Source organism: Sinocyclocheilus rhinocerous, unplaced genomic scaffold (assembly GCF_001515625.1).
Source record: "Sinocyclocheilus rhinocerous isolate Xijiao unplaced genomic scaffold, SAMN03320098_v1.1 scaffold768, whole genome shotgun sequence".
Taxonomy (NCBI): Eukaryota; Metazoa; Chordata; class Actinopteri; order Cypriniformes; family Cyprinidae; genus Sinocyclocheilus; species Sinocyclocheilus rhinocerous.
The window spans coordinates 576003-590286 of NW_015634483.1; the positions used below are offsets into that span (position 1 = coordinate 576003).

At 35.1% G+C, this 14284-nt stretch overlaps 1 protein-coding gene across 1 annotated transcript in view; it reads right to left on the reverse strand.

Moving 5' to 3' along the window:
- Positions 1 to 836: 836 nt before the first annotated feature.
- The window catches only part of LOC107745664 (exocyst complex component 6-like), a 59492-nt gene continuing 46044 nt past the window's right edge, over positions 837 to 14284 (reverse strand). Inside the window, exons 17-21 of the mRNA XM_016559589.1 lie at positions 13305 to 13446; positions 8741 to 8814; positions 3995 to 4107; positions 3711 to 3722; positions 837 to 2320 (exon numbers count right to left, since the gene is read on the reverse strand). Of these exons, the coding sequence (XP_016415075.1) occupies positions 2188 to 2320; positions 3711 to 3722; positions 3995 to 4107; positions 8741 to 8814; positions 13305 to 13446 (474 nt within the window). The 3' untranslated portion in view covers positions 837 to 2187. The remainder of the gene's footprint in view (positions 2321 to 3710; positions 3723 to 3994; positions 4108 to 8740; positions 8815 to 13304; positions 13447 to 14284) is intronic.

The window sequence follows — 14284 nt, forward strand, 5'->3', positions numbered from 1 at the left end:
ATATATTCACAATTTACATTTATATATTCAGGCTTATAACTATATATTCACAATTTACATTTATATATTCAGGCTTATAACTATATATTCACAATTTACATTTATATATTCAGGCTTATAACAACATATTCAGATTTTTATATAATTATTTCCTGTTTGGCAACTCATATATATATATAGCGACTTAAAGGGTACTCGATGAGTAGCAAAAGCAAAGGATGAAGGAAGGGGAAAAAATGTCACTTTTAACATTTCATATCACAAAAAGAATAAAAAAGAGTTTCATATCACAAAAAGAAATCTGGTTTTCATTTAAAAAATCTTTATCTATAGGACTCAGGAGTGTCCGAAGGTGTTAAAGCATCCCGTGTGATGGACTAATGCAGGGCCCAGAGCTGCCGGACCACCTCAATCAAGATTGTCCACATTCAGTGATGACAGACTGGATCTAGCGGATTGTTTGCCAATATATCCTTCTAGAGAACATCCCAACTGGAATACTTGGGAAATGAAGTTTAGAAATATCAGCCATCATCAGTTCAAAAATAAGCATGTCTTTAAATGCAGTAAAACAATTAAACGTACAATTAAAACAATTACATTGAATTAACAATTAACATTAATATTGAATATTAAAATAATATAAACTCAACAATAGAATAAGATAATTCACCAGAAAGAAGTTTAACATGGCTGGGTATCTTAATTTAATTTAATTTTAAAAATATGTATATAGGGAACTCTTTCTATTTTAATCTGAGGAGTTTATCTGTATATAGAGTAACAATGTTGTAAAGACATTGAAAGCAAAAAAACAAACAAACAATAGATCAAAATGTATTTTTGTTTTGAAATTTTATTAAAGCACACACATAAAAATGGGTGGATCTTGAAAACAACTGAAGTCACTTGGGTTTGTGTAACTCCAGGTAATGCCAGTTATTGGATATTGTGATTCTGTTTGCCTCATTGAAATTTTAAATATCTGGGTGACACTTTACAGTAACTTTCATTATTATTAACAAATTCCATAATGCCTAACAGATCATTAGTTAATGTACAGTCAAACACTTGTGATATCTGAATGTAAAGGAACTACTGATTTGTTAACCATGTCTTTAAATTATGAGAGATATTTTAAAGTGAAACCAATATTAGTGTTGTTACAACCATAAGACAACAGAAAACTGAAATATGGAAACAGCCTCAGATGACAAATGTTTTATACTTTACATTCCATTTTTTCCCCAATTTTAATAAAATAGTATGGTATATACAGTGGTACTTTAAATACATAAGCATACAGTTGCTTGTTAAAAGGCAAACTTAAATAATTTTCAGTGCAAAATGCCTGCTCAAAATAAATGTTAAGAAACAAAATAAAAGCATGTGGATAAAGATATTAATCTGGAATTTTTCCATGTCTGTAGCTGGACCAATTATTGCTTATTTACTTTCACCTAAAAATGAGATTCTAAAGCATCTGAACCCAAAGCTTTCATTTCACCCTGAGAAAATAAAAAATGTAATATAATTCTGTGGTGCATTTGTTCATCGTTCAGTGAAATGCAGCTGACAATTTTAGATTCTTTTCAATAAAGAAGTGCTGTTTGGTGCACACGAGTTGGAACAAAGTCTGCCAACGTAAAAGAAAAAACGATGCATTCTCATGCAAATGCTAAACATTGGTCTGCCAGTCTATTCATTGGCAGACCAATGGGAAGCATGATTCCATAGCAGTGTTAAATATATTTAAAAATATTTACAATAAAAACTTCATCCATGTTACACCTGGGAGAATTTCATACAGGTTGCAATATGACCATCAGCATCACCAGTCACATACACACCGCCGCTCTCTCAAGTGTAGTGTTAGGAGTCATTGCACTTTCACAACGTACAAAACATAATTCTCAACCTTTAAAAATACATTACAAAAAATTACTGCATAACTTCACTTTTTTTCTCTTCATTTTTGCACCATATTTACATTATTAACCTACAGTGGTGAATATTTTGGCAGGAGACATGGAGGATGCAGTCAAAATATACCACAGTACTTTTGAGAGTAGTTACCTTACAGTGAGTTATTGGATTTTGAAAAAAGGGCCAAAGCTAGAAGTATAACATAGTTTGTAAGTTACATTGTCAAACCCAGCCCAGTGTTTGGAGTTCATGTGGATGCCTCTAGGAATGCTGGGACATTCCATTCACCAGACTTCTCAGCTGCTTCACCACTGTCTCGATCAATTTCTGCTTGTCACGGTCGTTCTTCCTGAACTGGGAGAAGATGATGTTCTTTTTACTTGTGTCTTTCATTCTGGAAAAGCAAAATGAGGGGATAATATTACAGTCGAATATATGAAGAAAATATCAGAGTCCAGAAAACATCTATTATTATTATTTTCCACATTTTAGAATAATAGTAATGTCAACTAAAACTAATTTTTTTTTATTATATATAAATATTTATGAAATATTTCGTTTCATATTTTTAATCAGATTTTAATTTGAGCTTACATTTTAGTAAAACTTTTCTGTCTTGTAAATATAGTTTCTATTAAGTTTTAGCTATTTTAGTACTTCAACTAAATGAAAAACAGAACATTTTTCCTTGGTAGGTTAATCTTTATTTAAATTGTTTTTATTCATATTTATCTTTTTAGGACCACAAACATATTTTGCAACCCTTTTGGTGATGCTAGTGATACAGAAATAACACGCTTCTCTTTTAAACTCATATGTAAAAATTACAACAATTCCAGTATAAATATACAATTCAGTCATGAAACTCTAGATGGCGCATTCTGACGGGGTGTTAACGTAACTGATGATATTCAGAGAGTTAAACGACTTGGCACAAGCTGATTGGTTCATGCTGCATATGCAGCCAATGAGCTTACTGCCTTGCATTTATATGGCTGGCTAGCATTCACTTGAGATTCCTGCAGCGCGCTTTCAGAGTTCTCTGAAACCCTCCACCTTCCCCAGCTCCACCTGTATAGATCTGCTACGGGGGCATTTTATATGCTATTTGTGCAGCAGCAGTATGTCTTAAATACTCATGGCACCGTATCGCCATATGCATTGGCAGTAGCAAGTTCCTGTACTTGCTTGCAGCAGCAGCAATAATCTACAACTATAGCAATAACCAACAGCAGCAGCAATTCAGCAGCAGCGTAGCAGATCTGTTCTGCCAAGACCAAATACATTAACATTGTCATATCCATCACCATGCTAAAATGTTCCGAGAGTTGTCATGATTGAAATGCATATTTTTATGATATATATGCTATATCAGATGATGGTTCAATTCTGCATATGCATCCTAAACACATTTAAATACATTATCAAAGAGAGATTTTTCAGTGCAGTAAAAATCATGAATTAGTAATGATATAGTGATCCGTGACATATGTATCATGCTATGTAAATTATTCACATAATATTATTATTCAGTCTCTCTGTACAGTATGCATGCTGTAATGGGTGTGGGATGAATAAATGATGATGAAATAAATTATATGATATAGTCCAGGGGTGTCCAAACTACGGCCCGCGGGCCAAATGCGGCCCGTGGATGAATTTTAAGCGGCCCGCAGCTGTCTTAATAGTTTATATTATATATGGCCCGCCAAGCATAATTTATAGTCTCTTCATGCATTTCACATTACTATGGAGAGAGAGAAATCCATGTTGGATCTACGTACCCTCTGTTGACTCTGGCATTGGTAAATAAGAAAAAAGAAAGAGGACGAAGATTATATATTAGGTTAAAAAACAAATCAGAGCTCCACTGTTCAAATCACGTCATCATTTGTTCACTTATGTCTGAGATTCTGTTCTGAAACTAGTGAGCCACCAGCAACATCTTAACCATCATGGTTCTAAAAGTAACTGTTTAAAGCACTCTAGGAAGCTTCAATGATTTCAGTGGAGTTTGATATTAGCATTTCTTCACTGAGCTGAAGGAAAGAGTAAAAACACTACATACTTTTCCAAAAGTGCTAGCGCAGTGGAGGGGTTCACCCGCAGGTACTTTGAGGTGGGCTGTCCGTAGTCTGCCAGGTACGTGGACCAATCCCACACCATGAACAGATCTAGAAGCTGAATGAATTACAAAAAAAAAACACAGCGTCAAAAACAGAATTTTATAACTTATAACTTGAACCAGAACCAACAGAATAGGTTGTAACACACTGAAAAAGAATACAATGAATGTAATTGCCATTTGTTTTGATTTAGCATACACTTTTATGCAAAGAGTTACAAATGAAGAAAAACGTGAACACCACAATATAATAACTAGGGCTGCCACACTTCTTGAACAAAAGAATTTCCAAGGAATTTATACAATTATACATTTGCAAAGATTCTTAAATATAATTTTACAGAGAATGCATACATAATTCAAGCCAAAGAAATATATCACAGCTGAGAATAAAGTGGAAAAAAACATTTAAAAAATATTTTATTCTCATGACTTTTCTAGGCCTGGTCAGGATTATTATACTTAAAGTATACTAAAACTAAAACCATAAAACATTAATTGAAATAAAAGAAATTTTATCTAAAATAAAATGAATATGCATTTTTTCCCCCAAAATTGATTTCAGCTAGTGGCCAAAGCAACATTTCTCAGTTTCAGTTAAATTTGATGTAATAAAATAACTAAAACTTAAATAAAAATGAATATGTTTTTTTTTAATAATTCTATAGTTTTAGATACTGTATATATATATATATAGTATCTCAATAATACTAAAATAACACTGTTCTGGAAATTCCCAGATATTTTTTTACTTTTTCTATATAAGAACCCCAATCATAAGAAACAAACAATATTCAAGGTCCAAAAATAAAAAAAGAAAGTTGTTAGTTGCCCAAAGAGAAGTGTGTGAGGTCATACACTAATGGCGGGGGTTAGTATTAGGGCACTTGTTGGGGAGCTGGGAGCACTTTAAATGCAAAAGGAAGAGAAATCCCTTCGTGACCTCCAGATAACCCACAGAGGAGCTAATCCTGGCTCCACGGTGCTCTGGTCAGTAGGCTCCCTGCCACTTTGCAACTCTGATTCAAAGCAAGGCTCTGGACACATTGAACTTAATTTGCTGGAGAAGGGCCAGACCACTCACCTCTATATATGCAAATCAATATCAATCAATGGGGGACAATTCCTGGAAGGCTCGTTCATTATGGAGGGCCGGGAGAGGAGGGTTCAGGGGGCTAATAGCACTTCACACCTACTACGTGGTCCGTATTGAGGAGGTCTGTTTTTCAGACCGCTATTTAGTGCTGTTTGCTGCTCCTGCTGGGCTGTGACGATATTGCAGCTAAACACACCAAGACCCTGCGGAGCATCATGGGCAACAAGATTGTGCTGGTAAATGTCAATATTTGCAGACCTTTGGCCAGGGCGATACAGCTAAATCAATTATCCAAAAAAGATTTAAATGTCATTCAGGGTATACATGATATAAGGTCATGCATTTCCTGAATAACCATCCAATGACTAGTTTGGACTGTTATGAATTAGATCTTGATGAATATTCGATAAATGGTGGGATCCTAAAGTCCCAGACCACCCTGAAAATATCAAAGCAATATCTTAGATTCTGTAAGTCACTATGTAGACATTCTACACATTATTTGTGTGCCTTTATTTAAGATTATTATAATCCCAGTCAATGCATTTCTCCTCCAGTCTAAGTGCACTAGTCACTGGAGCACTAATCATGACCTTATAGAGATCTCACCGATATAGACTCACAAGCCCAACATGATCTGACAAAGTTCACAGTGAGTAATCTATAGAAAAAGTTCACCTCTGAATGTTTTAGTCAAAGATGAGTTGAAGGTTCATTTGAAGGGGACATATGCAACTATCAATTGCAATGAGCTTTTTTTCAGAGCTGCATTTTTCTGGTACAAGACAATGAGGGGTTTTAAATTTCAATTAGGATGACAGCATTACATTGACATTAAATACACCCTAATATATACTAGAATACACCTTGTTTATATACAGTACTCTATATACACTGCTATTCAAAAGTTTGGGATTAGTAATACTTTTTCCAGAAAGGAGGCATTAAATTGACCAAAAGTGACAAGAAACACGTTTATAGTTCAAATAAATGCTGTTCAATCGAATGCTCTATTCAAGGAATCTTGAAAAATGTTTTACAGTTTTCACAAAAACATTAAGCAGAACAACTGTTTTTAACACTGATACTCATAAGAAATGTTTCTTGAGCACCAAATCAGCATATTAGAGTGATTTCTGAAGGATCATGTGACACTGAAGACTGGAGTAATGATGCTGAAAGCTTTCAGCTTTGCCATCAAAGAAATAAATTACATTTTACAATATATAAAAATAGAAAAGTTATTTTAAAGGGGTGATATGATGTTGCTAAAAAGAACATTATTTTGTGTATTTGGTGTAATGAAATGTGTTTATGCGGTTTAAGGTTAAAAAAAACACATTATTTTCCACATACTGTACATTATTGTTTCTCCTCTAAGCCCTGCCATTCTGAAACGCGTCGATTTTCACAAAGCTCATCGGTCTGAAAAGCGAATTGTGCTCTGACCCTCCAAACTGTAATACATTTTCTCAATATTATGGTTTTTATTGTATTTTTAATCAAATAAGTGCAGCCTTGGAGACTTCTTTCAAAAACATTAAAAAAAATTCCACAGATCCCAAAGTTTTGAACAGTAGTGTTAAAGGCATCATATGATGCGATTGCATTTCCGTCACACGCTTGAGGTATTCGGCCAATCACAATGCACTGGATAGCTGGCCAATCGTCATGTAGCTCAAACCATGCAGTATGACACTAATAACACCAGGGTCATTGTTTAATTCTTAGGGAATGCAGGAAACGGTAAGCAAGTAAATGTAAGAAACAAAGAAAGAAAGAAAACTGAACCGCTTCATTAATGCTATACATATGAGAGAATATGAGCATTTTTGATTATTGCCTCTAACACAGACTTTAAACAGCGATGTTTTAAATGTTGTTTTTATTGCTAATTGTTGCAAAAAAGTAGCAAGTTACTGGAAAAGCTGTGAACAACTGATCTATTCTCACGCTACTGAAAAAAGGAGTCAAGTTAGCAGCATCGCTACTTTTAGATACTTATTCGCTGGTGCTGGTGAAAGTGAAGAACACAGGAAAACTCAGAAATGTGCCTTCAGACATTTTAGTCTCTTTTAAGTGATGTAAGCAAGTGAATTTTTACCAGTATTAGTACAAGCATCTGCAGCCCTGCACAGCATCACCTTACAGACAACAAGAATTAAAACGTTTAAAACACAACAGAGTAAACAAGAGCCGCTCCATTAGCTGCTGCGTGACTGGCAGGGAGACTGTGACCTCTCTATTTGAGAGCTCTAGGGTAGATCTGCATCATAATGCATGATGGGAAGGTTATCTACACGGGGGGTGGGATGAATAGGTAAATTCTGACGGCCAGCACTCCACTCTCCTTATCTCTGACCTTGTCCGAGCTCACTCTGCCCGAATTGGAGCCAGAGCTCGCTGAGAGCACTTGAGAGAAGCTGTCAGCAAATCCTCCAAGAAACCAGGCAAGGATCAAAGCAGCGTCATGCTAATGGTAATCGAGAGGTCTTGGCGAGCGGCCGCAGTCGTGACACGCTGAAAGACGCCACCCCGACCGGTGCGTGCCACGCAGATCAAGCCAGAGCTTTCCCATGAACAGGTGGTGTATGTGATTCAGCATGTGAATTGAAATTGCACCCAAAAATAAAATTCTGTCATCATTTACTCGCCCTCATGTCATTCCAAACTCTATCACTTCCTTTTCTTCCGTGGAATACCAAGGGTGAATTTCTGAAGAATGGACCCATTTTATATGATGCAAGACCACATTTATTAACATTTATATTTATATCATTTTTAACGCGTATCATACATTTATAACATATTTCTTATCTTGTAATCAAACATCATTGAAAACCTGACGTTTAAATCATATGGTCTACTTTTATGATGCTTTTAAAGATATTTTAAGAAGATATTTCATGCTTTAAAGTGGAATTCAATGATCACCAAACTGATTGGTTACCATAATTCTTTCCTTTGTGTTCTCCAGAAGAAAGAAAGTCATAGGTCTAAAACTACATGAGGATTTCATTTTTGGGTGAACTATCCCTTTAAGAGCTTAAAAAGTCCCAGTCCCCTTCGATTTTTTATGACAGGGACACCATTTTCATGGTGGGACATTTATGACAGAAATACAATTTTTTTTCCCTTCGACAGCATCCTGAAAACTGAAGGAATACTGCAGCATGTGTGATTTGAAGACACATTCAGCTTTCTGCTGAACATAAATAGAGGTATTAGAAATCAAAGGGATTTTAAACTGAGTGCTGTTAACTCCACACCCTAATAATACTTCCTTATATGACATACCTTTGTAGAAGAAACCTTGACATGACCCCGGTTTTACACCTTAAGCACCCTCAGGCCCAGATTAAAAGTTCAAACTCCAAGCAGCACAAAAAAAAACAGGACCAAACGGAGAAAGAGCTCCTGATAGCATAATGAACCCCACTGCGACTAAGTGATTTCCCCTCCTGAAGGTAAGCGTGTTCAGGTTTGGATAATCCATTAGTGCCTGTTAATGCTGTATGTTCTCCACCCTTCCCCTCAGCTCACTCACAGGGACTGTGGATCAAGAACGGCCATGTCTGCAGAGAGGTCTGTACCTGTCGGAGGTCAATGAAGGCCAACTGCAGTGTGTCCCCCTGGAATCCTGGCACGGGCTCTGAACTGGCAAACACTGTGAAAGGAACAGGAAAATAATATTTAAAAAACGATTAGTTGGTGTGCGTTGTGTAAAGACATCAAATTAAACCCCTGAACAATATTTACAAAGCATTTTTGTTACCCTGAAACATTAACGAAAACTTGATAAAGCCAACATATTGATCTACTATTTATTATTATTATTATTATTACATTTCTGAGAATAAAATTTCTAACACTAAGTTGTCCTAAAACGTTAAAGCTGCATCCACTAAACTTTCAAACTATTCTGACTTGTGTTGCCGTTTATATTTGTAACTTGACTTACAGCTTTCCAAGACCAGATGATCAAAACTACCTATCCAACTAACTAAATCTCTCTCTCTCCTTCGGTTGGTCGCCAAAGGAGAATTACCCATACAGGTTTTTGCCACAGGTTTTACTCAGGATGTCCTTCCTAACTATCTATTTAAGGTTGTCCAAAACCAGATGATCAAAACTAACTATTTAGCTAACTGATCAAGACCTATGGTCTTCCAAAATCAGATGATCATAACTAACTAACTCTATCTATGTTTTTTTAAAACTAGATGATCATAACTAACTATCTATGGTTTTCTGTAACTAGACGATTATAACTCACGCACTCTCTATGGTTTTCTAAAACTAGATGATCATAACTTTATCTATGGTTTTCTAAAACTAGACAATCATAACTCAGTCACTCACTCAATCTGTTTTCTGTAACTAGATGATCATAACTCAGTCATTCAATCTATGGTTTTCTGAAACTAGATGATCATAACTCACTCACTCTATGGTTTTCTGAAACTAGATGATCATAACTCACTCACCCACTATCTATGGTTTTCTAGAACTAGATGATCATAACTCAGTCACTCAATCTATGGTTTTCTGAAACTAGATGATCATAACTCACTCACCCACTATCTATGGTTTTCTGAAACTAGATGATCATAACTAACTCTATCTATGGTTTTCTGAAACTAGATGATCATAACTTACTCTATATTTGGTTTTGTAAAACTACTCTGTGTTTCTAAAACTAGATGATCCCAAGTAACTAACTCATTCACTCAATCTATGGTTTTTTCTAAAACTAGATGATCATAACTAACTCACTCTATAGGTTTCTAAAACTAGATGATCACAAATAACTAACTCACTCACTCTATCTATGGTTTTCTAAAACTAGATGATCATAACTAACTAACTAACTAACTAACTCTATGGTTTTCTAAAACCAGATGATCATAACTAACTCACTCTATCTAAGGGTTTCTAAAACTAGAGGATCACAAATAACTAACTCATTCACTCAATCTATGGTTTTCTAAAACCAGATGATCATAACTAACTCACTCTATAGGTTTCTAAAACTAGATGATCACAAATAACTAACTCACTCACTCTATCTATGGTTTTCTAAAACTAGATGATCATAACTAACTAACTAACTAACTCACTCTATGGTTTTCTAAAACCAGATGATCATATCTAACTCTATCTATAGGTTTCTAAAACTAGATGATCACAAGTAACTAACTCATTCACTCAATCTATGGTTTTCTAAAACCAGATGATCATAACTAACTCACTCTATCTAAGGGTTTCTAAAACTAGAGGATCACAAATAACTAACTCATTCACTCAATCTATGGTTTTCTAAAACCAGATGATCATAACTAACTCACTCTATCTAAGGGTTTCTAAAACTAGAGGATCACAAATAACTAACTCATTCACTCAATCTATGGTTTTCTAAAATTAGATGATCATAACTCACTCCCTCTATCTATGGTTTTCTAAAACCAGATGATCACATCTATCAGACTGATATTAGTGGTAAAACTAGCTCAGCTATGTTGAAAATCTGTCAGTTATTCAGATTAGCTATCATTTTGTACAAATTTCTGACTGATGAATGCTGGATAAACCGTAAGAATCAATTGTTCCAGAGAGCTTTGTAATAGAGTATGACCATTTAGGAGAAGAATCATTTGTGTTGTTCAGACAGTGAACTACACTGCTTTAAAGTTTGTGCAGCCAGCTAAGACATTTTCCTCACAAAGATTTTATTAATGATAACAGACCTACCATGAGCCCAGAGATCACATCACTGTGTTCATGTGCAATTACAATTGATCTACAGTGTTTTTTTGTATAGTTGAGCTGCAGTCTTTAAGTATACAAGATGCAAAATTAAATATTTTAAGGACTAAATTAATGTTGCATGTCACCTATGTCCTTTAGAGCAAGTGCACTGAGGCCACGTGTGGTCCCATTAATGTGTATGTATGCTGGATGAGGCCAAACTACAAAAACAGGACTGGTAAGATTTCAGTTGGAGTGTTTTAAACATTTAAAAAAGACAGATTACTGTTTCAGTCTGAATGAAAGTGCATGTATGACCTTGATTACATCCCAAATGCATGTGACCACACATTTCCTACACCTCCGTCAACTATCCACTGACACACTATAAATTACAAGCAAAATTCAGACAAATCAGACTGTAAACTCACAACTTGGGATAAGTATTCTTATGGGTGAATCTTAACTGTCTGTGTTTTGACTAGAGTAAGATAAGCTGCCGCTAATGGGACAAACACCATTCAGACCTTAGAAAAGGGTCAGACATTCCCTGCCGTACCTGTGCGGTTGAACCCTCATAAACTCTAGACATCTGTGGCCTGAGGCAACAGATACGAGCATGCACACACACAGCCTTTCACTTCTGCTGACAGTAGCGTGACTGAAACCTTAAATGGCTGAGGAGTAGAAGATAGAACCAAAGAACTGTCCACATATTAACATTATTGATGAACGCTGTGCTCTGACATCTCTATTGTGCCATTCAGAACCAAAGGGGCTTTATGGACTTCCCCAGGGAGATATGAAACCTCAATGAGATCAGTTTCTGCATTTCACAATATCATAGACACTTGAGGATCTTTTGACTTGGGAAAGAAACATTTTAAGGTCAGCTCCATAAATGGTCGGGTCTGTTTTCATAATTCTGAAGTCCAATACATTTCAGATCAGGATGAAGCCATTAAGCCCAATGGAGATCAGCAGAAATGTGCTCCGTTCCTTAAAAATGTGTCATATGCTATTTTAGACATATGCCTAAAAGCAGTAATTACAATGTCTAAAGCAAATCCACATACGCACACACAGACAACAGTTTTGTCATATGGCTTCAAAACAGCATTTCCATTTTTAGTAAAACTATGAATGATATCCTCATATGGGTGGGTAATGCATGCAAATGCAGCACATGTAAGATGAATGAACGTTCAAATGGATAAGCGAGTAATGTTGCTCTAAACTGTTCCATATCAGCTCATATCAGAACAGGTGTGGATTTCCAAGAGCAGGTGGAGTGCGGGTAATCAGGAATGTTCCTTGAAAGAGTGTAACTCAAATAACTGCTTCTGAGAACAGCTGATAATATCAATAATACCTGCTGCATGAATGCATCTACCGACATGCCTGTCTGTTAGTGCATTAGCCACATTCCACTTTGAAAATGGTTTATGGTAATGCTCAAACTTTTAGAATGGATGTATTTTGTAAAAGGTCTGGTTTATTAATTAATGATTTACGGCAGATAAGATGCATTCAATATATGATTACTATTATTTTAGACTTCGGTTACAAAGCTGTTGCATGGCTTCAGAAGACTTCAAATAAAGCATATGGACCACTTTTATAGTGTACAGGGACTACACTGTAAAAATCATCTTAATTTGAATGGCGAAGACTGTAAAAATGCTACTGTAAAAAGGTTCTTTTACTCTTATATGGTGAAAATTTGTAATAAATCTAATGGGACATTTTATGTGATTTTACAGTAGTTTTTGGAAGTGAAAAAGAACAAATCATCTTATAATTTACAGTGAAAAAACATAAATTGATATTGCCAGATTTCCATGTGGGGTTTTCCTTGAAATAACCGTTTCTTCTTAGTTGTTCTATGCCACATTAGGGTTTTATGTAACATCTTATGTTGTCAAATTAATGTTTACTGCATTATTTTTGTCTCATTTGTATTACCATGACTGTGTTTTGTATTTGTGTATTTGTGTATGACACTGTGTGCACCTTGTATATATTAATATTTACTTCACCTTTGGAAAAAACTGCTTGCTGTCGCTGATTAGCTTGATTTTACATGTGGCTTTTTCTTTACCTCCTGTGTTATTTTTTTTTTTCTAGTGCATTAGTGATTAGTATTTCAGTGGGTTGATATATTAATATTATATCAATATATTTATGGTTTACTTTAAAATGGAAGTTCAATTCGTAAAATCTACAGTACTTTTTATAGTAAAGTTTTGTCAACAACAACATTTTTTTTTTTTTTACTGTAAATTTCAGTGAAAGAAGAGGGTGAGTAAATAATGACAAAAGCTTCATTACTGGGTGGACTATTGAAATGAACATGGGGGTGGCATTGCAAATACGCAATTATTAAATTATCAAAGACGCACTACTCACGTTCACACTGTATGACATCCAGGTTGAACTGCTGAATGGCTCCCATGCTGATCTGTTTGAGCTCAGTATCCAGCAGCATCTGCATCAGTGACGTGGCCAGGTGTTTACAGGCAGACATACACGCCGTCTGTGCCACCTTACCCTGAGGAACGGCACACAAACACACCAACAAACCGTTAGTACAGGTGTCCTCAGCCACACACGGCATCAGTGCTTTTCTATCTCCAAGTCTTCATTAATTCAGAGTATGAACCAAAGTTAGTATCAGGGTCTGTGTCACTCTAGGAACATAAAGTAATGGCTAATTTAGAAGTATCTCTGAGCAGTTTCACCCTAAAATATTGCTCCAAGCCCAAATGAATTTTTTCTTTTATCATCTTATAAAAAAAATTAGCTAATAACAATACATAATTTAGAGTCCCAACTAATAAATCAATACGTATTGTGCCCGTAATGCCTGATTTCACCATTAGCCTAGATTAGATTCAAATAAGTATATTATTTTACTGAATATGCACTATTTAAATATTTCAGACGATATAAATCATAGACAATATAATTGTTCAATTGTAAAAACATGAAATAATTTATTCAATTTAACATTTATAATATGGTCACTGATTAAATACTGATCCAGTGACAATGTGCAAGCTATTGTGTTCAATACATTTCTGTATTTTAAGAAAAGCAGAATTATATGTATTTCAATGCTGGTGTGATCATTATCATGTGCATGGGGAACCAGAAACAGTAATTACAGTTTCAGTAATTATGCACGAAAATATTTACAGAATTTTAATCTTACTGTCACTAATTACAAAAGTACATCATGATTATTGGTGTTTTTACTGCAAAAACACACAAAAAAATGCAAATATTGCAGCCATTTTTTGAGAAAAGCCACAGCAAATTCTGAAATATTAGGCTGCACAAATCTGAAAAAAAAAAAAAAAAAAAAAAAAAAAAACCCGGGGGGGACC